The 25,729-nt window shown below is 33.9% G+C and overlaps 1 protein-coding gene across 3 annotated transcripts in view; it reads right to left on the minus strand.

The window, feature by feature from the left end:
* Positions 1–1,150: 1,150 nt before the first annotated feature.
* The window catches only part of LOC114248276 (D-beta-hydroxybutyrate dehydrogenase, mitochondrial), a 36,930-nt gene continuing 12,351 nt past the window's right edge, over positions 1,151–25,729 (minus strand). For all 3 annotated transcript variants that reach the window (XM_089737358.1, XM_089737359.1, XM_089737360.1), the window contains exons 3-8: positions 24,974–25,153; positions 11,842–12,045; positions 9,916–10,069; positions 7,405–7,592; positions 5,010–5,183; positions 1,151–2,974 (exon numbers count right to left, since the gene is read on the minus strand). In XM_089737358.1, coding sequence (XP_089593484.1) covers positions 2,816–2,974; positions 5,010–5,183; positions 7,405–7,592; positions 9,916–10,069; positions 11,842–12,045; positions 24,974–25,153 — 1,059 coding nt within the window. In that variant the 3' untranslated portion in view covers positions 1,151–2,815. The remainder of the gene's footprint in view (positions 2,975–5,009; positions 5,184–7,404; positions 7,593–9,915; positions 10,070–11,841; positions 12,046–24,973; positions 25,154–25,729) is intronic.

Raw genomic sequence — 25,729 nt, forward strand, 5'->3', positions numbered from 1 at the left:
GTTCGACAAGAACGGTGACCGGTGCTTGAAGTACCTAGAAGCACCGTTAGTGGATCGGGAGGATCCGAGATGACGTGTTTTGGGCGACGTCGACTGCTTTCCATTCTGTCCGCAGGATCGGGAATGTAGTTACCGGCGGCCACGATGAGAGGGTTCTCATGTCGTGCCGCTTTATCGAAGTGGCCACGACTCTGTCCACGTACCGCCATTTTATACTGTGGCGTTACGGAGTCTACCCTTCATTTTGTGATATTTATCAAAACAACATTTCATCATTTAAAATAATAATCAAAACCACCGTCTTAATATTACTAAAAGTCGTTATCCACGACAACTAAAAGTCGTTATCCACGACATATATATAAATGAATTGCTGTTCGTTAGTCTCGCTAAAACTCGAGAACGGCTGAACCGATTTGGCTAATTTTGGTCTTGAATTATTCGTGGAAGTCCAGAGAAGGCTTAAAAGGTAGATAAATATGAAAATCTTCGGAATTAAATAAAAATAACAATTTTCTTATTCTTTTGATGTGTCCCCCGTCGGACGGATTCCTTTTGTTTGTTTTAAGTTTCTTTATACAAAAGTTTAGGCACTACGAAGTCTACCGGGTCAGCTAGTCTTCTGATAATAACTTCCTAATAATAAATAATAGTAATAAATGCAACAGGCTTCAGTGGTGGACAGTATTGTTATAGTGTACAGTATTTTGTACTTTTTCAAAGGTTTAAAGACGACGTCATCTGTGAGTATAAACTAATAATTAACAATAAGTCCCAACTGTGATAAGACCCAGGCGACTAATGAGTTTTATTTAAGAAATTAAATAAATTTCGTAAGTTGCATTCCAATTTCTGTATTGCTGTGAAAAAATAGTACTTTCACGGAATGCTTACCTAACACAACAATATTGTAAATCAGTGATAATCCAGCTTATACAGACTTAAATCAGCTTTGAATGTTGATCATTTATGTATATTAATTGGATCGATATAATAATTCGGTCGAGAAATAAGGATTTGCCTGTTTTGTACATCTCGATTTGTGACTTCGACACGAAAATGAGGAAAAGAGTTTTAAGTTAGAGTTTTTTTATTACTAAAACTAAAATAATATGTTTTTATGGTTTGTTCTTAATAAATAATAATCATAAATTGTTTGATGGTTTATTAAAAAAACAACAATTCATTAAAATCACGCTGTTAAGCCTAATAGGTTTTCGTTACAAACCCATAGCAACAAAAAAAATTTTTTTTTAAGTACAGCATTTTCAGAATTTATCAAACAATACTTACACTGGTTCTAGTTTCAGTAAAATGAAGGTCAAGAATATTAAAAAAATGCTGTGCTTTTATTAATTTAACATAAGCGACATTCAAAATCTACAAATAACACTTAAAACTTAAGTATACTAATTACAACGTATGTTACAAAGTTTTTACGAAAAAAAAATCGGGTTCAAATTCATTTTCTAGTGTACTAATTTATTATAATATTCTAGGAACATGAACATTAAAACATAATAGCCGGAGCTATTACCTACACATTTTATTAACTTAAATCACTATTTATCTACTTGAACAACATCGGATTAAAATGTTTCTTAAAGATAAACTAAAGTATATTTGAAAAACACGTCTAACTAACTACAAAAATAAAGCGCATAACTTTTAACACAAATAATAAAACAATAAATTATTTTTAGAGCTGTACATGAAATCAAGATATCATTTATAAATTGTTTTATTTATAAGTGCCTACCAATGTTCGTTCGTTTAAATGCGAAATGGGATCAGCGTTTTATGATGGTGACAAAATTGATCGAGTGCCAACTTATAAGCCGAAGACAAAACGACCTGGCTATGGCTACTAGTATGCACTATTTATTATTTATTTATAATAAAAATAGCTAGGCTTGAAAGAGTCTGTCGTTGAAATTTATTTATATCGTTGCCTCAAAGAATTTTTGTGTACGACGCGATTCCTCATTTACATGATGGTTGTCTAATTTAAATATTCAAGATCAACACCCATTAGCATTTATGCTACCCAAGTAAAAATGGTAGTTCGTATTTATTCTAAATGTATAGTATTTTTCTCGCGGGCACTGCAAGGTGAGCGCCGTATAAAATCAAAACCTTTGTGTCTGCATCTCTTTTAATTGAATACGTCAAATGCAGCGACTCTCGTGAAAATTTCATGTAAATGGAAATGGAGCGGCTGGGAAATTTACGAGCTTTGTATTTATATATTACCCATCCGTTTCAAGTGTCCGCGGAAAAACATTTTTCACAAACGAAGCCTCTCCATAAATACGTGTCCAAGTGGATAGAAGTCAGCTTAAACGATCAGCAAACTCCTTCCATCCGGTGAGCTTCTGAAACTTTGTCTTTCATGTGTAGTGGCCTAGCTTTGATATATTTCATACTGTGGCAGTATCGAGTTAAATCTTAATGAATTACGTATGCACATACTTCTTAATACTTTGTAAATTCTTCATAGATGAACAGTAATAACTTTTAGCACTCGCTACGTCAGACGTGGCCTTGGTTTGTTGAAGTTCTCATCTATAAAACATTTACTCACTCATGAAAGTAGCTTTGACAAATTATTTCCTGTAAAATTTGACATTAAAAAAATGTTCATTGTTAATTAGTGTGACACTGTGCGCAATGCGGATTATCCATATTCATTCTTTCTTCTTTGAAATATCGATGTTAATATCGGTGTAAAAAAATCAAAGCTCAAATATTTTTCGTAAGTAGCTCGATGTAGTTGTTCATCGTTGGCATTGTAAAAATTTGAGCAAATTATTTTTTAATCTGTGTATAGACCTTCGTAGAGGGAGCGTGGCATGTGCTCTGCGAGTAGAGACTTCAGTTTCTCTCTTGGAGAGACCGGCGTGTAACGAGACAGCGGGAATGTACGTGTCACACCGTCACTTAGAGCGCGAGTAACCGCTGATAAATCGGCATCCTGAGAGGAAAAGAAATAACGTATCTAAATTAGGAAAAATAACACACATACACACACACACACCCGCTCGCACGTGCGATCTTATCTATATATATAAAAATGAATTGCTGTTCGTCAGTCTCGCTAAAACTCGAGAACGGCTGGACCGATTTGGCTAATTTTGGTCTTAAATGATTTGTGGAAGTCCAGAGAAGGTTTAAAAGGTAAATAAGAATGTAAAATGTTCGGAATTAAATAATTTTTGTTTTTCCTTTGATGTGTCCCCCGTCGGTCTTTTATTTATCGATTGAGGCACTACGAAGTCTGCCGGGTCAGCTAGTTTAAAGATAAAAGATAAAATTTAACAAACTTAATCAGAATGCGCGCCCATATAAGACCTTAGCTTCCGTGCTACCACTGTCACTACTTAGTCTATTTTCCTACTCAAATCTCCCTCTGATTTTTATCTTGAATATTGGACGAAGCATATCAACATAAAATGGTTTCCACGAAATATTGCCATTATCCGATCCTGCTATTCAGTTTAGGCACTATAGATAACAGTTTCTCATCTAAATTTAAGTATGTACAGTTTTGATAAAATATAAATATTTGACTATTGCACCTGAAATAAATAAAAAATCCTTCAAATTCTATTAATACTGTTATATTAGGTAAATTCGGTTGACCGAATTGTAAAACACAAAAAAAGTGATTACTTGTGGGCAATGAACCTTACCGGCATGCGCGTGGTATATTAATGAAAACGACTTTTGGTCATTCGGAATTTCAGTTATTTATAAAATCCGATTACGACTTTGAGAAGTTTTTGTTTACAGAACTCTCTTACATTATGCATTAGATCCTGAACTTACCACAGGTTAGTATGTTACCACGGATGTTCATGCAATAATCTACATGAAAAACTAATCCGATGTAAATGCACAACATTAACTAGACCTAATTTGAATAAATTTAGAAAATAAAATTTATGGTATGCGCGTTTTAATTAAAAGCTTTGTTAAAATTATGAAAACTAATGTTTTATGACGATAAACAAGCCATAAAATATTGTACAGTTTGTTTCTGTTTCATTATATGTATTAGCGTTAAATATCATCGCTAATTTTAAAGATAACGAATTTACGAGACTCGCCACATCCGGTTGTAAATTTATTTTATTGTTATATCATAAATTTAAAAAGTATTATTAAACATATGTATATCAGGACGTTTGATTAGAAAAAAAACAACAACATTAATATGGTTTAATAGCCTACAGAATTCTTATGATTCATTAAAATATGGTTTCGTAAATAGAACATAATTGCGTTATGTAAGAAATGCTATAAAATAGACTGATGTTAAAAAACAGGCTCAATATTTAGTTCATGCGTGATTTGTAGGGGTATTGGGTTTTCCACAAGACAATAACGTTTTCTGAAACGTACTCTAAACAACACGTCACAAGAAGTAAGCCCTCTCAGAGAAACATTAACAAAAATCGTATATGTATTTTGTTCTTAATTTTCTTAGCATTCGCGATTATTTGTAAAGTAAATGAAAGTGATACCAAAGCGAACATGTTTTTTTATTTTAATTTTTTTTATTGCTTAGATTGGTGGACGAGCTCACAGCCCACCTGGTGTTAAGTGGTTACCTACTGGAGCCCATAGACATCCACAACGTAAATGCGCCACCCACCTTGAGATTTAAGTTCTAAGGTCTCACTATAAGTTACAACGGCTGCCCCACCCTTCAAACCGAAACGCATTACTGCTTCACGGCAGAAATAGGCAGGGCGGTGGTACCCACCCGCGCGGACTTACAAGAGGTCCTACCACCATGTTTTCTCAACAAGGTTTTGAATAAAAGAATTGTGTGCGCTATTTCATTTCAAAACGTTTACGGAAATATAGTTGAAAATCTTAATTTTCCTATAAATTATTGATGAATGCAACCCTAAAATTTGATGAAAGGATACAACTTGTTTACTGAATTCATGCTGCGGTATTAGGCGACGTCACGTTTCTATACGAGGAGCGAGGGTACTCACAGCGCTTTTAGTGTATTTTTCGAGGCTTCGGAGAGCCTGCTCGAAATAGTCTTCGCCATAAGCTCCTTTCTGTTCATCACTGAGTCGTTTCCACATCTCACGGGCTTGTTCCAGGAGTTTCTCTTCGGATAACCAAGCGCTACCTGTCGTATACTCTCCGGCGGCTACTACAACCTATGGAATTTCAAGGGTTATTGATTCAGTAGAGTTAACTATGACTTTAAGAGTTAAGTTTTTAATACAGTTATTATTGGTTCAGTGTATAACCCCGAAATATTGTTTAAAATATTTCAGTAAAGTATAAGTATCTTTTTTTTTTACAATATATTAACAAATATATTGTAAAAAAAAAACGATCCATATTTAGAAAAGTAAAACCAATTAGTGTCAGAGATCTAGAATATAACTGTGTCATAAATTGAATACGGGCTAACAAGACATTGGTGAGGCAAATTGAGCAACTCATAATAATTCGGTCCGTACTACATCACCCAGTAATCTAATAGACTAGAGTTAGGCAGACGAGTTCTGTAGAACACGAATATACGTTTATGGATATACATATACAATAAATAGATTGTTTGGACTAGATTAGACCAAGAGAAAACAATTATTGGACGTGCTTTGTAGATCTCTCTATGCGCTATGTTAAGATTGATAACTGCCATCAATTTGAAATATATTAAACCTTTGAGTCGGTTCAAAAATATTGAGTTTTTTTTTTTAGTTTTTGTTTGAAAATAAAATTAAATAATTAAATATCATCAAAAAGTTGTGGGTTAATATCAAAAGGTCTACGTTGTTTATTTTTGTTTTATCGGTGAAAGTATTATCGCCGTTTATGCAGTTTCTATTATATACTTTGCGTTTTTACGGGATAAGTAAATACGTATGCTACGTATTATCTACTAGTAAGTGAATAGTAGTGCCCATAAACCATAGTCATGATTTGAATACCAGGATCCAGTTTGATACTTAAGGTCCTAACTGTATTGGTATTAAAAATGTCTGTTCGACAAATATTACAAATTGGTAGTGTATTGGATGTAATAATGGATATTGTAGATTGTAGTATTGGATATATTATAATTCTATACCGATCCCCCGATCAATATTTTAGGCATATTAGATTTAATCTGATATGCCGAAAATATTAATAATGTACACAAGAAACGCGACAGATTTATTTATTAGTTTCATGAAATATCTATATTCTTATATTTTTTGCGAAGATCCTGGTAATATGTTGGCATATAAATTATATGGAAATACGGATAGAATAACATTTTGTGTAAACTCCATTGTGAATTCTGATGAGATCGAGATGCAACTCTTACCATTTGAATTAGAATTTAAAAATTTATTTCTCGTGTCGAAGAACATTTACAGTCGACTTATCTTGCAAAGAAAACATTGTTTTTACAAAAGAAAAATACAGGAACAACGATTTTTATTGATCCTCATCGACCTTTTAGGATATCGTTTATTTATTTTTCTAATTTCGTTACTAATTGTTTTTCTAACTAACAACATCGATGATGGCAAACAGAAACTTTACACGGTTTTAGTGACACAGACTCTGAATTAGTATTAGCTTAGTAGTATTAGTATCAGTAGTAGCTATAGTTAGCCGTTCATTTTTATAACAATAATTGATTAACTTACACATAAGACACAGGATAAATTAATAAATCTTATTTTCTTTTAGTCCATATTGAAAACGTCTTTTCGACATATTGTTTGATAATAAAAAAAGGGTGCGTGTACGCACGTAAGAAGTTATACTTTATTTTTATTAAATTTATTTCTTTTTTTATTTATTTAAATTCTAATCAATTTGAAAAAAAATCGATTAAACAACATCCTCAAACACGCATATTGGTATGGTTCGGAAAGTTCACCTGCGGCTATATTCAGACTCGCCAAGTTACGTCGGTCGTATTGTAATGAGCGAACTAGTGGGCAACTTCATTCTGTTAATTTTGTGTCACGGTGCGCGCGCATCGTAAAATTTCACTCTCATCAATTTTTCATAACGCGCCTAAAGAAGTATAACTTCAAAAAAAAACATTTAATCAATGCAGGGCTATATATCGTTAAAATTGTGTGACTCGAAAAAGAACTGAATATGCAATTTCGAAAAGGGCACATCTCTGAAAATGTTCAGGAAATGAAAAAAACTGATTATTTTCTAAAGCAGTGTAAAATTTAAAATATTAACTTTTGAGATATATTTTAGTGTTAATTAGCAATTGAAAATTACTGGAATTATTACAAAATGGATATGAAATGGTATGGTAATGGTATGGTATATGAAAAAACGTATTTGACAAAATATGCGACATGTGCCCTTTTCGAAATTGCATATTCAATTGATTCATAATATTATACTTACAACATCGACACCTCGTGGTTTGAGCTCACGACGCAAGCAGGCAGCCATAGCGTCGAGGGCTGCGAGAGAAGCGGCATGGACCCCGCGTACAGGGGCCGCGACGTGCGTCAAAATGGAGGAAGCCAGTACAATACGACCGCGAGCACGTCGTACCAGAGGCAGCATCACTTGCACCAGACGAGCTGGACCTGCAGTCAACAATAATTCATTAATTTTGTCATCCTCAAAATCTTAGTAATCTGATACTAGCTTTAAGTAAGATGTGTCAACATTTTTTTATCGAAAAATCATATACTGGTGGTAGGACCACTTGTGAATCCGCGCGGGTGGGTACCACCACCCTGCCTATTTCTGTCGTGAAGCAGTAATGCGTCGAAACGCATTACTGCTTCACGTTTGAAGGGTGGGGCAGCCGTTGTAACTATACTTGAGACCTTAGAACTTATATCTCAAGGTGGGTGGCGCATTTACGTTGTGGATGTCTAGGGGCTCCAGTAACCACTTAACACCAGGTGGGCTGTGAGCCCAACTAAGCAATAAAAAAAATAATTATGTACAATTTAGTTATTTTGTAGATCTTGTGTTATCCGAATCTATATCACACAGCGACTGTATGAATTCATGTATGTATCATGACTACTGTTATAGTTTAAAGTAAAAAAAAACCAGGTTTTCTCTGTTGCTTTTGTATGCAGGCAAGCGTTAGGACCACCTGACGGGAGTAGCGTCGTTCATGGACAACACCAAGTCACTGCCTACTTCTGAAGACACCTCTCAAACCTCATTTGATGAAGGCAATAAAACGGCATGTTATTATTTCCACGTACATACGCTTTATGATTCCTTATTCCTAATGTGAAAACGAATTTACACCAGTTTCTTGAGAAAATTCAAAAGCTAAGTCATCAACAACTTAATTAACATTCAATTTTCAATAACAAACATTATCTATCTATCTATCTATCTATCTCTTAGGTTTATGGCGTTTCCTTTTAGATTTCGCCAATGTCAAGTGTATATAATACTCTGCTTTCTATAGCGGGCTTCGTGAACGAGCAAGGTCACAGATATTCACTAAGAATTATGTGAGTAGCTAAGAATGTTTGATGACAGGATCTCTGTTGATTTACCTAAAACAAATAAGACGCACACAATATATATACAGGGGTTAGTTCGATAAAAGACAGACAAACTACAGCTTAATGTTATTTTGGTTAATGAATGAACTAAGAACAAACATTAACTACAATGAAATTGATGTTATCTTACATTGACTACTAAATTACGCTGTCAGTTTGAATGATTGTGTTTAAAACTGTGCACTGTAATGTTTACAAAATCCACTGAGGTTTCATCTATTCGAAACTAAGAAAGCTTATTAAACACACACGATTGAAATTCCAGTAACCTCATTCAAAATTAGCTGGCAACATTGTGTACAAGGCTGTTTCTGTAACATGTAGACATTCTTGTGTAGTTTTTTTTATATTTTTCCTTGAACCATCTAGACGATCATATTTAATTTAATTAATTTAAAATAATTTTTTTTACAATGAATTACAATTTGAAAAACAACAACAATTTGAACAAGTTGAAAAATATGGATGTCCGTCTTTAAGTTGAGACCTAATTTTGATAATAGAAATTTCGCGTACATGCAGTTACAGAAAAAAGTTAATCACTAGAACACATTTGCATTCACTAGATAAAGTAAAGTAAATTATGAGTCTCGACCGTCTACAGCCTCGCCCTAATTCTTACCCTAATCGCAATCAGCGCCAACGTTAACGTTAACACTAAGCTCTAGATCTGTCCCTTGGTAGGCGTTCAATCTTAGGATCGTAAATCCCATTAAACTACAACAAGTTATACTGAGCTCTCTGGAAAGAGATAGAAATATTGATTTTATCGTTCAAACACATTCCTATCATAAAGACAACATTCCTTTCTTTGATTCCTTCTTATTTATCAATGGTATAAAAGTTTAAGATGTTATTTTGTTACAAGCGTCTCCAATTTCACTTTGAGGCAAACTGTACAAAATAATCACACGAATACTTAATTTAAAATATTTTTCCTGTATTATCTTCTATTAGACTTTACTTTCTACTCTTTCGTAATTTTACCGTTATTTATAGTATTGCCCTTTGTTGTAATGGCAAATTAAACAACTTCATATACCAATCTGTCGTTATCAAACAAAGCGTATAAATCTAATTTTAAGACTTCATCAATCTTTATAAATTTATATGTGAAAGAGATTAAAGTGAATAGGATTTAGAGGATAAGCAACGTAAATATTTATCATTTAGGCAATAAAATTTATTTAATATTAATATTGTTAGTAAAACAACCTAAAGCATTCAATATAACAATTAGATTTTAATTAAAATGTAACTTATATAATTAACAAGCATCTGAACGCAAAACCAGTAGCGCCATCTAGTATATTTTAGTTAAATTTCAACGACTAAGCGTATGTGTTTTTTTTAAGTAATTTCAGAAACTCACCCAAAAGGTTGACATCCATGGATCGTTTGATAACGGAAAAGGGAACCCATTCAAGTTCTCCTAAAGCGCACCAACACTCGCAGTTAATAATCGCCCACAAACCCTGGGCGCCCTCTGGTAGATGGTCCACGATGTACAAGGAGGCCGATAGGATCTTTCAACAATGGTTTCAGCTTAATGGATGAAGTCTATTCTTGCCACTAGAGTTCACAACTTGTATCGATTCGACAATTTACCCATCAGCCTATATATTTAAAATTTCATTAATATAAAGAAAAAAAAAACTTTAATATTCTTTCCTATTTCACTCAATTAATTTATGTTATTAATTGTTATTGCTGTTGTACATAATTCGTAAAAAAGTAACACATTATTATAAACTAAATATAAATAAATATGAATCAGAAAGACCATTAAATTAGAAATTAAATTAAAAGAATAACTTTTATTAACCACAGAAAACCTTCGAAATAGCTCTCAGGTTACTTCTCTAAAGAAACAAAGACAGAAGTTTAATTATAATTAGCGTACATTGTAAAGGTTCATACTGACATAGATTTTAGATAAAAGAAAAAAGGTCCTTTTTTAAATTAATGTACACCCAAATTACGTAAATTTACAAGTTCGAAGCAGTACCGTTTCAATGTTTTAAAAACGTGGGCGGTACGATCTCCTGATTGTAAGACTTTCTTTTTCGTTGGCAAATGGGATTAATTTTGAGGCGTATACATCCCTAAATTGGTGTTTGCTGCGAGCGATACATGTACAACATTTATAAAGAATTAAAGTGGGAGTATTATAATGAGTTGTAAAAAGTTATCGGTGCGAAATAGCGGCTTAGGTTCTTAATAAGTTCAGTCGTATTGTTCGAGTACTTTATATAGACTGCCTTCTTGCCTGTAACCTACATTATGTGGAGTTAGTGCAGGATGTCCTCTTAACATGCTGCATATAAATTTTAGTCGGAGTTTTACGATCGGTAACCTGCCTGACGTCAACCCTCCTGGGTCATATCGATTGTAACGTGTCATATGGACTAACATTTTCTCTTTCTTCTTTTGGCGTTTCTCTTTCTTTTTCATCAGTTTTTTGTTCTATGAATCGCATTTCATTATTATTAACATTTACACTATAATTTCGATATTCAAATACAAAATAAAAATAAAACATATTTTATTTATTTTTCAGTACATTCTCAATGAAGAAATATGTTTAATTAGATTCGCCGGGTGGAACTTGAGAGTTATAAAAGTAACCAATTAAAACTGAAGCCGCTTAACATTTAACACGATCCTTTAATTTTGACAAATTAGAATTATTTGCATCTTTCCATTATGGTACAGGATCCCTGGTACACTTTTCATCATTTATTACTAACAGGCTGATTTTTCGTGAGTAGCTTCCTTTTGACTAGACGCCCAACTTTTTTCCTTACAGTAACGTTGGTAAATAGTAGCTTACTAGGGGTAGCAAGGATAACATATGTTGATTTCACGAATTTGAAATATTTATTACTAACCGAATTTTCTTTGTTAATTATCGAGAGAATTAAATATCTTATTTTTTGATAGGAGATTATATATATATATAATATATATGCATATATATAAGCTTCATACCAGAACGTTAAATTTAAACTACACATTATCGAATTAGATCGAATTTACTTTATTATTTGATAGGAGATAATATAATATATCAACCTCCTATATATATCTATCTCCTATCAAATAATAAAGTAAATTCGATCTAATTCGATAATGTGCAGTTTAAATTTAACGTTCTAGTATGAAGTTTACGTATTATAAGCATTTTTAATTGGGCAAGTTTATTGGTTAAAATTAAACATACAACTTTATAATATTTGTACGATAAGATAGTAAGTACTACATGTACATGGGAGATTCAAAGTGTTGAATATGATACCTGGGTTTCGGACGTAATGTCAAGTTGTAGGGTATGTAACCTTCCAGAGCAATCTTCTTTCAGCATATCTGCATCGATGTTGCCCGCTTTAGTTTGAAATCCAGCAAATACATGATATCCCATATCGTCCAGTCTTCGGGCCAGTGCGTTGCCTAATACATTGTCACACCCAGTGACAAGTACTGCTTTGCCGGCAGCCGTTACCTTATTCGTTAAAAAACTTAATCAGCATTTCATCAAACGAGAGTTGTCAAAACTAAATTTTATGTCCTTAGTTTGAGTTAGGTTGGGTTTATTTCATGCTTTTTTTGTGATATTTTGAGTTTAATTTTAGAAGATTTACTATTTAAGGGTCTTGACAAAATTAAAATGGTATTTTTTATTTATTTATTGCTTGGATGGATGGACGAGCTAACAGCCCACCTGGTGTTACGTGGATACTGGAGCTCATATACATCTACAACGTAAATGCGCCACCCACCTTGAGATGTAAGTTCTAAAGGTATCAGTATAGTTACAAGAGCTGCTCTGCCCTTCAAACCAAAACGCATTACTGCTTCACGGCAGAAATAGACAGGGTGGTGGTACCTGCCCACGCGGACTCACAAGAGGTCCTACCACCAGTAGTTACGTAAATTATAATTTTGCGGGTTTGATTTTTATTACACGATGTATTTAATAATATTAAATATATTACAATGAATGAAACATTCATGAGTCTTTATAGTTAACATTATTGTGTACTTGATAGATATATAAGTAAATTTATATTTATCAAATACACGATTTCCCTTTTAAAATATAATCGTTGTAATTTTACAATAAAACCAGCATTTTGACAAGAAAGAACAGCTAATCTAGGTGGGAATTATCTTTAGTGGAATAGATGAGTAGATAAATAATTTATGGCCCAACTTGTATTAAGCCCTGATACATTTTAAGGTGAATGACATGATCGGCTGTCCCGTGCTAGCTATACCATGTGATTACCTGTCCATTAGATTAAGATTCATCCTAGCTTTAGTTTTATGTAAACAATCTGTATCGGCGAATAATTTAAGCGAATTTAATTATTTACCAAAAACAAACCACATAATATATTGAGTGAAAAAAAATTGAACTGCTGCTTTTAAAATAAACACTAGAGTTTGTTAATTTTATCTAAAACTTTACAACAGCGAGTACAATTTTCTAAATTATAAAATATAAAATTTAATGTTCTTTACTATGACTATGCGAGAAACCTTAATTACTAAACCATTAATCAAGATAAAGCATTCCGAACAAAACAATGATATTAATTCATTTTAAATTCGAAACACAATCGCTTTTTGAACAATGTAGTGTTGTACTAAATGTTGAAAATAGTTAAGCCTTCGTCAAACAGAACGCGTACTTAGCGCCGCGTACTTAACGTCGCGCTCTTTTCATGTCACACCAATTGACTAGATGAGTCTAACGCTCCTTGACGCAACGCATTCGCCAAATCATAGTGCCTTTCGATAGCAGTGTGAAAATTTAAAAGTATTAAGAAATCGAGTGATTCAGATATAGCATTGTATATGCATGGGTATTTTCTAACTATTTATATAATTTTTTCGGGCATTATCTAGTATTTTAATACACATTCACTCGGACGCTAAAATAAAATTTGTAAAAAATTACAACGCCAAACGATGACAAAAGACGTCAAAGCGTCCTAACGCCGCGCCATAGCGCTGCGTAGGGCTCTGTTAGACGGTATGTTACTATATTAGTACAACACCTCTCGGCGTCATAGCGCGGCGTCAATTTAGCTAATTACGCGTTCTGTTTGACGAAGGCTTTAAACTTATCAGAAACCTCATAGTAAATTAACAAAAAGTGTAATGTTTGACATTCATTTCATTTATTAAGATTTCAAACTATTAAATTATAACGGGATACTGAAAAAGGTCTTATCAGTATACTCCCGTTGTTTCGTTTTAATGTATAGGTTAATTATATCTCATCAGAGAATTAACGTACCACTGTATCAGATGTAATGGGTCGAGTGACGAAATTAAATTTACCTCGAAAATAGACGATGACAGCTTGATTAATGTTCGGCATAATAACAGTAGAGTTCATATTTTATTCAAGCTTTGGAAAGTAAGGATCTACATGGATATGCGTGACGCATTGAATTTCGAGGTTAACTATTTCAAATCTACCTGATGGTAATTCTTAAGCTTCGCGCTCTCTCATTGACTCAAAATTCGAGATTATTTTTAATAGGTTGACGAAAGTGGGTTTATTTGTTTGATTCTTACGCTTTCGCGTCCTATTACTCAGTTCAACATAGGAAAAGGGGTACCTTCCGTATAGAAGAAAATGGTATTTCCGAGCGATACATTTTTTCCTATTATATATGAACATCAGTGACACTCTGTGTAAAAGTTACAATTATATATATGAGTTTTCATGGATGTTATAACTAGAGTGCACGAAAAAGATAGATGTTTCTAGATGTATCTTGAAAAATCCGGCCACATACGTACCATCATTTTACCTAATTCAACCGCGAAGTACCCATGTGTTCTCGTTCGTAGGTTAGGACAGTAATGAGAATTATTCTATTTTGGGATGATCGAAATGTATGCTCTACTATCAGTAATCAGATTTGTTTTTGTTATACGATACCATTATTTTATCGTAGAACTCTTTCGTGAACGTTTACTGAGAAAAATGATATTTCCTAGGGCACTTGTATTCTGGCACAGTTCCGTAAACAATAATGTAAATAAAGGCAAATGTCTTAAAAATGAAAACGAATACGACATTGAATTTAAAATGATTAATAAAGCCCGAATATTTTTTAAAGGTTTTAATATACTCGTATATTAATTTAAAAAAAACAGATCCAGTGACGGAATTAATGTAGCGTTTCGTACGTTACGGCAAAAACATTGTATATAACCGTGCGATATACATCATTAACATTAAAAACATTAAATAGAATCGACGGAGCCAGAGTTGCTCATATATTGCTATAATAGCTATAATAGTATCGGAACCCTACATTTATTCACAATTAGAGCCACCAATATACCAATAAATATATTGCAATTGGTCTATTAAATAAACTTCAACCGCATTGTGCTACGCGATTATTTCAGTATCGGAGTGTTCTCTTGTGATGTTCGTGTTGAACGAAGGAAACTACTAGACAATTTAGTGCACTGTAGTCCACTTTAAGCTCAATAGGTGTTTTTTTTATGATTGAGAGTTTACTGGTGGCCCTGAGGCCTTTCCAGTTTCACAAGGACAGGTGGGCGAGCAAGGGCTCAGCAACTTCAAATGACGTTATTTGGAGCAACAAAAGTTATTCAAGAAAATTTTATGCCAACTTTCAAGGTAAGTATATTGAAAAACAATGAACTTTTACCAACACGTCGTGTCTGATGCAAAATACTTTTGTAGGTTTCAATTGAAATGGTGTATCAATTGAAAAGGTATAAAGTACGTTTGTAACCCTATGAATTGCCAGATGCAGCCAATACTTCGTGAGTGTGTTTAAAAAAGTTGATAGGGGAATGGCTGTGCTCACCAAGTATTGTGAGATCCACGTTGGTAGAGCTTCGTGGTGGTACTACGCTATACAATATCCTATATTACATCATTCTCTGAGGTTCGTATTTGTATAAAAGAAAATTCAATAAAATCAATAGTAAATTATAGTCCACGAAGCGAAGCGAGGGCGAATCGTTATTTATTTTTATATTTTATTTTATTAGTTGAAGAAACAGTTCACAATTTAAATATTTTGAAATAAATCTTTTTATATACTAATAAGTACACATTAAACAACAATTTGCATTGTTGTTGCCGTGTGACTGTAGTGTAAATATAATAATTAGCCTACTTGAAATCGGATGACGCAAACGCCAAGGCTGGCACAATGATACGATTGTTGCAATCGTTTTTGGCAATTTATAATGGGATACATTTTCACAGACATTTATGGCGTAATATTATATAATATTATGTAATAATAGTTGCTTTAGAGCCAGAATAGGGGTTATAAGAAGTTACATTCATTGACATTTATAGGTTAAGAATGGCTTTTCGAAGAATTGAGTTTGCAATAAATTACGACTTTTATGAGTAATTTTTCAAGCGTTTGAATGTCATATTATAAGTTAAGGATGCTATTTCATGTTTGGCTATAACTATTTCCATTAATTTTATTTATTGTTATGAACTAAATGATTTTTATAATTGACAACAAAATTGAATTATTTACCAATATGCTAGATTTCTATTTTGTAAATTTAACATAAAGTTTTTGTTAGTTTAGTGTAACCATGAACGAATGTGAAACGCATGATCAAAGCGTAAAAGTAATTTTAAATAGCTTAGCGACTTGCGAAAACCAAAGAACATTTATTATTCATTTAATATATTCAATAAAATATTACAGTCGGTTGACTTTTTTTTTTTATTGCTTAGATGGGTGGACGATGGGTGTTAAGTGGTTATTGGAGCCCATAGACATCTACGACGTAAATGCGCCACCCATCTTGAGATATAAGTTCTAAGGTCTCAAGTATAGTTACAACGGCTGACCCACCCTTCAAACTGAAACGCATTACTGCTTCACGGCAGAAATAGGCAGGGTGGTGGTACCTACCCGGGCGGACTCACAAGAGGTCCTACCACCAGTAAGAACCAGACTTATTTAAATAAACAATAAATGTTTGACTTCTCGTTAAATTCGTAGGTTGGAAATTCCAAGTTTCCCGTATATCTTCAGTTTGTACAGAAATAGAAATATATTCCGACATTTCTCAGCTTCCCTTTGTTGAAAAACACGTTTCCTTGTACATTGTGTTTAAAAGAAATTTTTGCACGTTTCCAAAGCATTCATTTGTTATGTTTTTTCAAGTTAATGTCAATATATTTTTTCCTACATTGATATTATGGGACAGCCTCTCAGTTTATGTCTCATTCGTTTTGTTTAAGACAGGCAGGCACTTAAGGTAAAAAGTAAGAAAAACCTGGTATATGTTAATATAGTATTTCTGAAATTATATCTAATTGTAAACAAAGTAGCAAACATAAATAATTTAATGGTTTAAAAAAACTAACAAAATACGCTTTTATAGAGAATCCAACTAAAAAATAGAAAATAAATTTTAATAAATTTTAATTAAAAATACTGTAAATAGTTTACTGGTGGTAGGACCTCGCGTGAGTCCGCGCGGGTAGGTATCACCGCCCTGCCTATTTCTGCCGTGAAGCAGTAATGCGTTTCGGTTTGAAGGGTAGGGCAGCCGTTGTAACTATACTAAGATCTTAGAACTTATATCTCAAGGTGGGTGGCGCATTTACGTTGCAAATGTCTATTGGCTCCAGTAACCATTTAACACCAGGTGGGCTGTGAGCTCGTCAAACCATATAAGCAATAAAAAAAAGGAAGAATGATTTTATTGTAAAAAAGCGTAGGGTGCTTTTCAGGATATTGTCAAAATAACCCTTCTACTCATATTTGTTCATAAAATATTTATAACTACTGATACTATGCACCCCACGCTTTTTTTACAATAAAATCATTTTTCTTACACTATTTTTAATTCAAATTTATTAAAATTTATTTTCTATTTTTAGTTGGATTTTCTATAAAAGCGTATTTTGTTAGTTTTTTTAAACTATTATTTATTTAAAATTTTTTAGTTGAAATTCAATTTTTATCAATTTTTTTTTCAATTTTTCTTTAAAATATTGTATTTTCATCGGTCCTTATTAAGTATACCAAATATCGAGTTAATCCGACGTTTTGAAGGGGATCAAAATCATGTTCAAAGATTCCGTTATATACATACGTCTGAAGCTAATAAGAGCGTATTAAGAAACAATACGTATGTACATTAGGATTGTATTACCGGTAATTACAATTTCAAACATTTATACAAAAGTAGGAAACGATTCCCGTGAGGTATACATAAAATTGAGTTTCAAACATTGAGGTAATCACTTGTGGGTGGTTGCTATACACAAAATGAAGGAAAACAGTGCGTTCCCTCGTTGGAATTTCAGTTAGTTAAAGAAAGAAATGGTTCTTAGAGAAAAAAGCTTTTGAAGAATGGGATTTTCGAATGGGACGCTAAATAATTGCCTGTTTAAAGATCATGGAAGATCTAAACTAAATAAGTCTGTAATGCTTTTGAGTATTCTATTTATAAAATACGTTACATTTAGTAGGTCAAGAAAGATGTAGAGCAAGATTTTGCCCACTGAGTTTCTCGCCGGATCTTCTCAGTGGGTCGCAATTCCGATCCGGTGGTAGATTCAACTTTATTTTTCCTACCAAACCGGTAGCCTTGAGAGGCTGTATCAGCGTAACCGAGCGAGTAGGTGAGCTCTCGGGGCCCCAACTTGGGGACGTTGCTAACACTAGCCCTAGCTTGCTAAGTCCCCAAGTGTGCAGTGCTTCGCAGAATGTACCGGATCGGAAACGCGACCCACTAAGAAGATCCGACGAGAAACTCAGTGGGCTATGTCTATGGGTTAATTTACTCACCGAACCAGTCGTCGCAAGCGACGGGTTCGATGTGGACGGTGACCGTTAGTGAAAAATACCGTTAGTGGATCGGAAGGATCCGAAATGACGTAGATTCAACAAAGTACTGCTTTGCTAGGGTAGATGTTAGTATAGTCTCCCAGGCTGAGTCCCGTGAGCTCGCTAACACGTTCAGTGAAGCTATCATATTCTGTCGAGACTACTAGCAAAAGTATGCATTAAAAATGTTTTTGGCGTTTCACAGTAATTGAGTGTCATATATTCAGAGAGATTAGCAACATAAAAAGCAAATAAACCACCGCCAGCGGCCAGATAATACATAAAATGGAGCTTTAACCACATCTTTTTCTTATTGTTGTTTTAGATGAGGGAACGAGCTGACGGGTCATTTGGTATTAAGTGGCTATCGAGGTCTAGCGTTGAAATCTCAAATGCTCTAGAAGATAATTTCAACAACTTCTGGGTGATGGTATTCACATTACTATATTATTATCCATGGGTTCCGAGAACTACGAAAAACCTGGTGGGCCGTGATCTGGTTCACTCACTCACCCACCTATGCAATAAAAAGCTTCATTAAACTAAATATACAGATTCTTGTGACTTGATAGAGTGTCTAGATTAAATAAATCACATAGTTCTTGTTTTTGAAATAAAGATCTTCGTTAAATGATAAGAAATAATTTTTTTGTGAGTGTGCCGTTCAACTGAGCTCCCGTATGAACCGTACGTATTTTAGTAGACACTGTTTTAGATCGATTTAAAAACTGGTGCGGCATTGTGAACTGACCTAATAAAAGCGGCAGTAAACGGCTCATCATCACTATATAAACGCACGGACTGCGGCCATCAGAGAGGAGTTGCAGCGTGTTGTGAAGCTTGCCACTAGTACCTGAACTGATGACCACGACCGCTCTGTCAAGAGTGATACCGGCAAAGAAGAAAAAAACGGCATAGCTATTATCCTAATGGTCGAAACTTAATGTCTTTGTCGCAGATTTGGCGAAACCGGACAACTTTCTGCCTATAATAGTTATAGAAAGTGGACTGACGTACAAGGGTTTTTTAAAGGGTACCTACATTGTAATAAAACAGTCAAAGGAAAAGTAATTCGTCGTATAATAAAAAAAAAAGTTGATCACGTGCATTGCCTGAAAATGAATCTTTTAAAAAGTTTTCCCGCCTTAAATACGTAATTAACGTAAAAACAATGAACCGTATGTAAGATTAATTGGAAAACTAAAGTATTACGTTTCATTATTGAAAATAATAAGTCTTCTACTTAAAAAATAAGTATCCTAAAAGAACCATAAATAAGGAAAAACCGAGAAAATTATAAATCCCACAAAAAAATTATAATAATTAAACATTAGTTATTTATCAAAGTTAGCCTTTAGAGTTATCGTCAATGTCCTTTAAGCTCCTGAATTACTCTGTTCAATATGAAGTTACATGGACGTAGCGGACGTGAAATCGATAATACGTGATACTTAATATAAAAGTCCGTGTATTTATTCAAGTAGGACTGTAAGTTTACTGGTGGTAGGACCTCTTGTGAGTCCGCACTGGTAGGTACCACCACTCCGCCTATTTCTGCCGTGAAGCAGCAATGCGTTTCGGTTTGAAGGGTGGGGCAGTCGTTATAACTATAATTGAGACCTTAGAACTTATATCTCAAGGTGAGCGGCGCATTTACGTTGTAGATGTTTATGGGCTTCAGTAACCACTTAACACCAGGTAGGTTGTGAGCTCGTCCACCCATCTAAGCAATAAAAAAAAAGTAGGCCTTCACTAGCACTTAATATCCTGAGAACTTTTTCGCCGATTCGAAATGCAGTTTCATTACTGAGAAGAATCCACTAGAAACTCGGCGCACATTAATTACTCAATTAAGGTATTTTTTTATTGCCCTGGTAGACGGACGAGCATATAGGTTAATTGATGTCAAATGCATAGCCAAGCTACTGCCTAATACTCGTATAAATTTAATTAATGTACATGAGCTCGTATGGGTAGATACTAGCACCTCTTCTGTTTCTGACGAGAAGCAGTAATGCGTTCAGCTTTGAAGATATATTTTTTATATTTATTTGTAAATGAGATTTAGACTGCTCGTGTTTCAAGAGGGTATTGGTTTTCACGTTGTGATTTGTGTGCTATGTGACACCATGTGGGTTGTAAATCATTCATCTATCTATAATCTATATATATAAAAATGAATTGCTGTTCGTTAGTCTCGCTAAAACTCGAGAACGGCTGGACCGATTTGGTTAATTTTGGTCTTGAATTATTGGTGGAGCTCCAGAGAAGGTTTAAAAGGTAAATAAATATGAAAATTCTCGGAATTAACTAAAAATAACAATTTTGTTTTCATATGTTTATTTTATACAAAAGTTTAGGTCTTTTATTTCTCGATTGAGGCACTACGAAGTCTGCCGGGTCAGCTAGTCTATATAGGTATATATAAAAATGAATTGCTGTTCGTTAGTCTCGCTAAAACGCTAAAAGTCCAGAGAAGGCTTAAAAGGTAGATAAATATGAAAATTCCCGGAATTAAATAAATTTTAGGTCTTTTATTTATCCATTGAGGCATTACGAAGTCTGCCGGGTCAGCTAGTATTTAATAAATAAATACATCTGAAGCTAATGAAAGCGTATTAAAAATGCTCTACAGTACTAACCACTAATCAGTTATAATACCCGACGAGAGTATAGCATGTAAGGGTTAATCGGAGATATTTTATGAAATTGATGAAAATGACAATTTAATCGAATCGAGGAGTAAAAGGTTATTCGGATTAAGGGAAAATTTTTGCTACGTTACAGGAGAGCCATGAAAAGATTAAAATGTTGAAAAAATATGATAAGAAAAAACTTTTTTAGCTATTTGAATGTAGTAATCTTAATTGAAGTTCAATTAACAATATCGAATTGTTGATGCTAATACCAAATCAAACGCACCTTTAATTAAAAAGATAAATGTCGCGGGATTTCGCTTAAAACAAATAGGTTTTCACCCCTCGAAATAATTAAAACCAGGGATACTTTGGTTTCTAGTCTCTCTTCACGAAAAGTGTAAAGCATTCGAAGTTCGGTTGGAAATAACAAAATGACAAACAAAACTCGAGATTAAACTGTAAAAGTAATTTTAAGTAAATCTACAACTCGCGGAATACAAAGAAAATATTAAATTTATTTATATTAACGTTCATAATTGGTTTATCCTAGCAGACAGTCGAGCTTTACAAGTGTTGATTTTTAATAAAAACTAGATGATGACTTGCTTTGCTTTGCTCGGTTTTTTTTTTTGATAACGCCATCTTGTTGTGTCTTTAAAGCGGTTAGTTGCCCTCAATTAAGAAAAATAGTATTATTATTCGAAAAATAGTATTAGAATTAAGAATTGCTCGTTTAAAGGTATAAGATATATAACAATGCAATAGAATTAGTAAGCGATTTAAAGAAGAAACTTAAAGTGATTTTAATTTCATTCTTAAGTTCATGTCATGGTAAATCATGTTTAATTGTTATAAGCAAGAGACAGTAAATGACATATCTTCATGCTTTCCAACAATAGTCATCCAGAAAAATAGAGTAACCATAAAATGCTCAGACAAAGTTCTTAACGTATTTGCCCACCTACGCACTTGTCATCCGTAGCTAAATAATGGTTTCCAAGCGCCAGACCCGGCTATGACTCGAAAGTCGTAACTAAGATTTCACGCAGAATTATGGGCGTTACTATGTTTTAGCCTTCTAACTATTAGGGCGAGTTACACAACGGCGAATTACACCTTGGAGACGAAGCTAGAAATATAGTTTATATACGACTCTTTATCCGAGCACCGAAACTACAAAATAAGTAAATATATAATATATAATAATAATATTACAACTATGATAATATACACTAAAATTGATCATTAAATTATTTTTCAATTTGGTAATTCTTGTAGAACTAAAGTAAATTATAAATGTTTTTATGCATATTTTCAGAATTGCTAAATTTACTATTTTACCATAATACGAGGACACTGTTATGTATATTGTCAGATGTAGAAACTTTTGTGTCGTAAAAAAACTGCCTGTAATGTGTATAATCTTAAGGTTGTTTTGGCATTTAGTCTTGACGTAGTGGGAGTAGCTTCACGTAAGCTATCAGTTAAAGAGATAGCGTGGGCGTTAACGTCTTTCTTTAAGGAAAATTTATTCGATACGTATTGTGTTTTCATTTTATACAAAGCGATAGATATCATGACTTTTCAATAAAACTGACAAATTTATAGCCTTATGGTGGTATATAATGGTGACTTTATAATGTTTCCCGATATTTCAGATAAGTAAACATAAAAAAAAATATCTAAATGTAAGGATGATAGCACGCGGCTGCGCAATCAAGCGAAAGTCCAAAGCATTAAACGTTACCCGGAAGCTACCAAATCGGAAACAACACATACGTTAGAGTTGAAATTGTTGCACGAGGGAATTCTGGACCTGTTTATGAATATTCATGTGACTAATAAGGTTCTCCGGGCGCTTTCTTTATTGAATCTGACATTATGAACCCGCTTCACATGTAAATTTTCAGTGGCGAACATATATAAATGTACAGGTTCAATTTTTGTATTGAAGCCATTTATGGTAATATGGTAATATGTTCGGGAACACGTGAGCGTCAAATTAAACACCTCATTTACGATTGCAGAGCTCAAGATATACGAGATCGCGTGTAGTTTTAAAACAGAAAGAGAATTTATTGTTCGCAATAAAGATTTAAGTGTTATTTTATACTAAAATGGTGATCACTGGTTAAGTACTGCATTTAGGTGACCTTCTTTATCATTTTGATTGTTAGAGGTTTTATGAATAAATATATTACTGAAAAATCAAAGAATTCTCAAACATAATCGATACGTGTGCGTTCGCATGATGAATTTTTGTATCACTACTATTTTCCCGGTAGCTAACTATTTTTTGTAACTCAACTGTCTATAAATACGGTATTGATTAATGTTAGTTATTTATAATTGCCATTATCTACTTAAGAATTAAGAGCAAGGCCATTGAAGTGATCGTCGGCTAATAGGTAAAATGCTGGTGTGTGTGACAGGTTTTTTTTTTTATTAATGTTTGATTACTGGTGGCCCAGTGGCCTTTCCAATTTCACCAGGATAGGTGGGACTTCCTAACAGCTGCCAGAGCGCCTCCAAAGGAGACCTAACAACTCAAGAGCGACTGTTTCGCGAATTAATCTACTACCGGATCGGAATCGCGACCTGTTTAGAAGATCCGGCGAGAAACTCAGCGGGCTAATGCATGGGTTACGTTGCACGTCGAACTCTTTGCAAAGTTCGACGAATACGGCTACCGGGGTCCGTAAGCCTTCTCCTAGCGTTAGAGCTGAAGGCTTATGCAAGGGTAAGAGGTTCTATTTAATTATTGTTTCCATTTTATTATTTGGTGTAGTAAAGTGGTTACCGGAGCCCGTTGACATTAAAACGTCAATGACGTGATCCACTTTGGGTCTAGTGGTGGGGCATGGTAGAAGTGTGGGGTAGCCCTTGTATAAGTTATAGTTTAAAACTGAGACTCAGAACTCATGTTTCATGGTTAGTGGTGGCAATTATGTTGTTTATGTCTATGGGCCCCAGTTAACACTTAACACTAAATGGGCCGTGTGCTGGTCTACCACAACAGCACCTATACAAAATCAAAAAAAAAAAATGCGAATGGCAGACGTGACAGATATGTATTTAAAATTTAAATACATATCTGTCACTTTTGTTTATTTTTTATATATCTTTCTTGAAGTATTTTGCTATAAATGTTTTTGAAGATGAACGTAAGTCTTATCAATGTCGTTGCGTAGTTGTCTTTAGGAGACACCATGACGACGTGAAACGAAAGTTTTGTGGTTAAACATTTGAACATATAGGCTTATAGACGGTAGGCCGTAGCGTATATACTGTGATTTATACGACAATGGTCGCTGACTAAAAATACTTTGACGTACGGACAGAAGAACATGGAAGATCAAAACAGTTCCGTTTTAACCAATTAAAAATACTAGAGGTCCCGCGGTAGTCGAAATTCGACTATAATCAATTGGAATTGTAAGTTTGTACACTATTATGATTGTATTTTATAATTCTATAATCACAAATTTCGCTAAGACTACACTATAACAAATATTAACAAATACAGACAATATTTAATCTATTCTCAATTTGACAACAGACGTCAAGAACAAAAGTTTGACAATAAATGGTATTCATGCGTGTGTGCTGCGTCAAATACATGGTATGTTGTGTAATGTTTTCTTTATTGATTTAAAGTATCTTTTACGCATTATTTAAAAAAAAATTAGCATTGTGCACTTCTTCTCTATATTCTCTATAAGTGTGGAAAATTTCATACTCCTCTGTCCGCGCAATTTTCGTAAAAAGGGATACAAAGTTGCTTCACGTATTAATATATACCTAGATAGTCACAAAATAGCTGTTCATTCCATTGCTGGCTGCAGAATGAAAATCCTTTAATTACAGTACAGTAAGTTAATCAGAAAATTAATAATTTATTGAAGTTACGTACCTGTAAATTATGGTAGAACCACAAGGATCCAGTTACGGAAATTGCAAACCATAAGAATAGCGTGAAGACCGACACTTGACTGATATGCAGGGAGTTCAGGATCGTGGAGAGTACGACGGCGAGGGCGTGGCATAAGACAATGGGCAGTGCACAGCGGTCGATGATATCCCATGGAACTTCCTGTTCAACAATCAAGATTAAAGTAATCGTCAAAAGTACATATTTTTGAAATAGTTGGAGTTCTTTATAACGTTTTATTGAATTTTTTTCTGATTCTCTATAATAATACACAGTCCCATGAGTATAGGAACCCAACTTTACTACTAGATTTTTTCCAAATCATGTACCAATACTAGGTCGTATTTCATGGTTATTTTAACTTTGTTTTTTTTTGTACTAATTTATGTCTTGACTGAAGTGTTGGGTTTCCGTACGCATCGTCACCGCAGCTTTGCTTATTTTTATCCAGGAATAAATTAATAATTAGGTTTGAAGAGCGCAATAGTTGACATTAAAATACAACTAAAACTTCAGCTTAACATGTTTACTGCGGGACATGCTCATATCGGCCCGCCGCGGTATTTTCAGCTAGTGCGGACAAAGAAGACTGTCTCTCTCGCTGTGCGGACCGATTATTACAAGTGTTTGTAAGATTTCGACATCGACAACTATATACTATAAATTGTATACAGTATGTACTCGCAAACTTATAGCATTTGAATCTATCCTAGTGATGGTGCTTCGAGAAAGACCTTC

Source organism: Bombyx mandarina, chromosome 23, assembly GCF_030267445.1.
Source record: "Bombyx mandarina strain Sakado chromosome 23, ASM3026744v2".
NCBI lineage: Eukaryota > Metazoa > Arthropoda > Insecta > Lepidoptera > Bombycidae > Bombyx > Bombyx mandarina.